This window comes from Chionomys nivalis, chromosome 1 (genome assembly GCF_950005125.1).
Source record: "Chionomys nivalis chromosome 1, mChiNiv1.1, whole genome shotgun sequence".
Classification (NCBI taxonomy): Eukaryota; Metazoa; Chordata; class Mammalia; order Rodentia; family Cricetidae; genus Chionomys; species Chionomys nivalis.
Window position 1 is genome coordinate 153723033 of NC_080086.1, and position 6064 is coordinate 153729096.

General features: G+C 41.8%; 1 protein-coding gene across 1 annotated transcript; it reads left to right on the forward strand.

Moving 5' to 3' along the window:
* LOC130878323 (nucleophosmin-like) lies at positions 1-1169 on the forward strand. The gene has a single exon (XM_057776232.1). The coding sequence runs from the start codon at positions 85-87 to the stop codon at positions 856-858; it is 774 nt and encodes a 257-aa protein (XP_057632215.1). The 5' UTR covers positions 1-84; the 3' UTR covers positions 859-1169.
* Positions 1170-6064: the final 4895 nt, after the last annotated feature.

Here is a 6064-nt window from a genome sequence, read left to right on the forward strand (position 1 = left end):
TCCGTCCTGCGTGCCTGTTCTGAGGAGCAGCAGGCAGAACCCTCCGTCCGACTTCTCTGCCACCGAAGAACGCGCCTTCACCTCATGGAAGACTCCATGGACATGGACATGAGCCCTCTAAGGCCTCAGAACTACCTTTTCGGTTATGAACTAAAAGCCGACAAAGATTATCACTTTAAGGTGGATAATGATGAGAATGAGCACCAGTTATCTCTAAGAACGGTTAGTTTAGGTGCTGGGGCAAAAGACGAATTACACATCGTAGAGGCAGAAGCAATGAACTATGAAGGCAGTCCAATTAAAGTAACACTGGCAACTTTGAAAATGTCTGTACAGCCAACAGTTTCTCTTGGGGGATTTGAAATAACACCTCCTGTGGTCTTAAGATTGAAGTGTGGTTCTGGGCCTGTGCACATTAGTGGACAGCATCTAGTAGCTGTAGAGGAAGATGCAGAGTCAGAAGATGAAGATGAGGAGGATGTAAAGCTGCTGAGTATGTCTGGAAAGCGATCTGCTCCTGGAGGTGGCAACAAGGTACCACAGAAAAAAGTAAAACTTGATGAGGATGATGATGAAGATGATGAGGATGATGAGGATGATGAAGATGATGACGACGATGATTTTGATGATGAGGAAGCTGAAGAAAAAGTTCCAGTTAAGAAATCTGTACGAGATACTCCAGCCAAAAATGCACAAAAATCAAACCAAAATGGAAAAGACTTAAAACCATCAACACCAAGATCAAAGGGTCAAGAGTCCTTCAAAAAACAGGAAAAAAACCCTAAAACACCAAAAGGACCTAGTTCTGTAGAAGACATTAAGGCAAAAATGCAAGCAAGTATAGAAAAAGCGCATTGAACATTCCTGGGCACTACTGGTAAATTAAGCCCAAAGATGGGGAAAGAGGAAAAGGAGAAACAAATATAGTCCATACTGAGTACCATCAACAATCCAGACTGAAGTCTTCTATTTAATCTCAATCCCCTTTCCTGATTGGCCATCCATTCACCCTTGCACGCTGGAAGCAATCTCTTGTTTTCCTAAAGCATTTTTCTTTCACTCTTGTGATGCAGAGAACTTTACTGCTTTCTACACTTGTGCATATGCCTCATCTCTTATCATGTTTTAATACCTTTGTATCCTTAGCTGTTCAATAAATTTTTTGAATAAACCAAAAAAAAAAATTTCAACCACTGCTCCCCACCCCCTGCCATTCCTATGTAGTCCAAAACACCGCATTCTAGTGAATCTCTGGGTCCTCTCTTCTTAGCCGTTCCCACCCCCATCCATTCTGAGTGATAAATAAATCAATCAAGTGGGCCTTCCTCATGGCTTCCCATCTCAGCCTTACACTCTAACCCTAACCAACACCTGCAGAGACCCCACACCAACACTGTTCACCTCCCCAACTTAGCAAGCTCCCCACCTGTATTCTGGCCACACCCCCTTCCCAGGGTGCACTCCATCAAGAGATGTACTTCAAAGGGTTCACCAAGACTAGCCCCTTAGAGAAGATGGCAGACCTAGTAGCTGATTCGGTGCCTGAGCCCAAGCCAGTACTTTATTCTCTGCAAAACAGCACCACTGAAGTTACTGGCACATGGATCTGTTTCTGTTTGTACAGTGTAGCTGTAACAGAGATTCATTTGCTTTTTTTCAATCCCAAACACAATCTAGGGCCTGACACAAAACCACAGCTCAATGAGCCTTTGTTGAATAAAGAAATAATTAAATAAGCAAATGATGAGGTTAACCTGGGTTACATAGACCTCCAATTACACACACACACACACACATGAGCACATGCATACACACACACACACGAGCACATGCATACACATAAAAATGTAGATAAAATAAAACCTTGCCTCACCATGAGAAAAACTACCAGGCCCCGCCCATTTTCTCCCCTCTTAAATTCTTTGGCAGCATTAGTGTGCTTAAGCTGAGTATGTACACCAGAAAACAAAACAAGCAGACACCCTCACCGCCCCATGACATTGAGAAGTAACAAATGAATGTATCCATGTGTTCTGGAAAAGCAGGCCCAGTGGGACTGGAGAGAGACGGGTACAGAAGGAGACGATAAGAATTTGGGTCCCAAGATCTTAGTGGGCAAGCTGGAGACCTATAGGAGCCAAATATGAAAGTTCTAGACTCAAAACTGGCAGGTCACCCCAGAACTGACATTGGAGTTTGAAGACAAAGTCAAAAGTCCAATGTCCCATAGCCGGGTGGTGGTGGCGCACGCCTTTAATCCCAGCACTCGGGAGGCAGAGGCAGGCAGATCTCTGTGAGTTCGAGGCCAGCCTAGCCTACAAGAGCTAGTTCCAGGACAGGAACCAAAAGCTACAGAGAAACCCTGTCTCAAAAATCCAAAAAAAAAAAAAATCCAATGTCCCAAGTCAGAGGTCAATTCTCCTTTGCACATGGAAACACTGAGGCCTCAACTGATTGGGAGAGGGCCACCCACATGAGGCAGAGTGTTGTAATAAGAGCGGCAGAGCTGCTTCCCACCGCCACCCGGCTAGCTTTACCCGAAATAATTACATGGAAACTGTATTTTTTTAATTATTGCCTGGCCCATTAGTTTTAGCCTCTTATTGGCTAGCTCTTACATATTGATCTAACCCATTTTTAATATTTTGTGTAGTACCACGAGCTGGCTTACCAGGAAAGATCTTTTTTTTTTTTTCATAAAGCAAATTTATTTTTTTTTAAAAGCATGCTACCAAGTGGTGGTTACATTTGGCATCTTTGTAGATATTGGGGCTATTACAGAAGACAGTTTCTAACAGTTTCTAATTCATACCAAGCATTGAAGGCAGTGGTTCTGCTTTTGTATCAAGTTTCTAAACTGCCGGTTCCATGTGCACATGTACACAGGACTTCATCTCCATCTTCATCTTCATCTCCTAAGATTAAAAGAATCTATGCCAGCCTAATGCTTCTCAATTCCATCTTAGGTCTCCCTTTGCTGTTGCAGAATAATGATAACTTGGGGGTTAGGCCTGCTGAGCCCCACCCCTTCGACGTATTGGAGATCAAACTCAGGCCCTCACGCATGTGAGGTAAGTATTCTTGTGATACACCTACAACATTCTTTTTTGTCAGCCTGGAGTGGGAGAATCATGGCGACTCTCTGACTCAGCTTCTTTCTCCCAGCATTCTCTTCTGTTTACTCCATCCACCTAAGGTTTGGCCTATCAAATGGGCTAAGGCAGTTTTCTTTATTAGTTAACCAATGAAAGCAACAGATAAAATACAAGAACCACCTCCATCATTTCCCCTTTTTCTGTTTAAACAAAAAAGAAAGGCTTTTATTTTAACATAGTAAGATTACATATAGCAAAACAGTTATCAAGCAAGAATTACAGTTATAATATTTATATCTATTTTATTATAACTAAGGAAAACTATAACTATCCATTTTTTAACTCCATCAAAGACTCCAGAAGGATATAATATTACCTAAGCAAACAAGAGATCCAAAACTCTAAAAATGACAGAGACATCTCACTGCCTGGACAGTCACCCAAAGTTCTTTTGTACTGTTGGGGCATCCATCTTTAACCTTTAGGCCCATAGTATCCAGCAGACATTTTTATCAAGCAGGAAATTTTAAAGACAGTTTAGTCATTTTTTGTTGTGTCCTGCAGAATGTCTCACAGACTCTTTTAGGAGTCAGGAACCCCGAAAAGCCATCTCACCTTTAGGCAAGTTTAGCAGTTTTCTTTTTGTAGGTTCTCTGTGTCCTGTTTATGCAACAGTCCAGGCAAGAGCAGTTTTTTGCCCAAATGGCTATTAAACTCCTTAAGGAGCCTCTTTGGTGCCCATCTTCCTCTTGAAGTAGATTGGTGCTGCCAGGAGCAGACGTGTCTCATTATCATGAAAAGCCCTAAGTTATTAAAACATTAAATGCCACATTTTGCAGTCTTTGAAAGATATGAAGAATGCCTATCTAGCTGAAATATATCTATGCACATCTAGAAAATCTAACTAACATGACTAAAAGCTTGACAATTATTGATGATTGTCCATTAACAACCTATATTTTCTAATTATACATTACTTATTAAATGAACTATACAATCACAATACAGTAATCAAGATCAGAAATACATATACATATAACAAAATTGACCTTAAAATCCATACCAATGCAAATTATTCATATCTATATCAGCAGAGATGTTTACTTTGGTTGGTCCACCAACCAAAAGTTCATTTTGTCCGAAAACATCCTCAGAGACTCCCACAGAATAGTGTCTGGCCAGCTGTCTGGACCCAGTCACGTGTACACATCTGAAGAAGAAATGCCACTTGTGACTCACATCAGGATGGGGACAGTCAGCCTCTCGTGCTGCTACCCCTTAGCCACTGCCTGTGGAAGGTTTCTGTACATTGTAACCTAAGATACCTGTGCACATCTTTAATCCCAGAACTCAGGAGGCAGAGGCAGGCAGATCTCTGTGAGTTTGAGCCAGCTTGGTCTACATAGGACAGCCATAATTACATAATGAGTCATTGTCTCAAAACACCCAAAACAAAAACAAAACACACAAAAAAAAGAAAGAAAGAAAAGGGGAAAAAAAACAGCATTAAGTCCTCTGAATAGTTACAGAGGTGCAACTTGGGTTTTCATGAACTGAGCAATTAGTACAGTTTCTAAAGGAAACATCAGAAATAGACACTAAGTCTACTGAAGATGGCCTGAGTCATTCTTATCAAGTCATATTGAAATCACTCCTATATCCTTCTCTTAATGCATCCTAACTTTTTTTTCTTCCAACTTCAGCATACACAAAACAGGAAGGAAAAAAAATAGAGGGAGGTTGGGAACAATCAATCAAATAAGCCAGCAGCCCTGCAACGGAGGAGCACAAATGTCCATGGAACCAGAGGAATGGCAAAAGTATAGAGGCAGCCAGGCCTTCGAGTCTGGCTGCAGCCCAGATGCAGAGGAGTGCGCAGCCTTTCTGGGAGACAGGTGCTTCCATTTTTGTAGTGGGAGCTGCAGGCTGCATTCCTGCCACCCTGCTCCTGGCCACCTGGCTAGCTTATACTCCGAAATAACAACACACAAACTGTATTCATTTAAACACTGTCTGGCCCATTTCTATTAATGTGTGTAGCACCACAAGGTTCGCTTACCAGGAAGATTCTAGCCTACGTCCATCCTGGGTCGGAGCTTCATAGCGTCTGCCCTGGACTGGAGCGGCAGGGCGTCTGAGCTCACTTCCCTTTTTCCCAGCATTCTATTCTGTTTACTCCACCCACCTAAAGGGCCAAGGCAGTTTATTAGTTAATGACCTTCCTCCATCATTTCCCCTTTTTCTGTTTAAACAAAAAAAAGGAAGGCTTTAACTTTAACATAGCAAAATTACATATAACAAAACAGTATAAAGCAAGAATTACAGTTACAATATTTACATCTACTTTATCTTTTATCATAAGAAAGGAAAACTATAACTGTAACTAACCATTCTTCAACTCCATCAAAGACTCCAGAAAGATATAATATTACCTAAGTAAACAAGAAGTAAGAAACTTCCAAAACTCTAGAAATGACAGAGACACCTTGCTGCCTGGACAGTCACCCAAAGTTCCTCTGAACTGTTGGGGCATCCGTCTTCGACCTACAGGCCCATAGTTTCCAGCAGACATTTCCATGAAGCAGGAAATTTCAAAGACAGTTCAGTCACTATCTGCTGTGTCCTGCAGAATGTCTCGCAGACTCTTTTATGAATCAGGAACCCCAGCACTGAGGAAGGGTAGTGACCGAAGAATTTCTGGGGTTTGCTGGTGATCAGCCTACTGTAAAAGCAAAGCTCACAAGCTCCAGGTTAGGGATGAGACCCTGCCACAAGGGAATCAAACTGAGGGTGATTGAGAAGGATATCTGACGCCCTCCTCAGGCCTCCACATGCATATACAGGCACGTACACTCACATAACATGCACAGTCATACACAAGAAAAGGATTTAAGTCAAAGTAATTAATTGTCTTAAAAAATATTGAAAGAAAAAGTCTGCAACAGTTTCTCAATCAGAAGTTTGGTTTT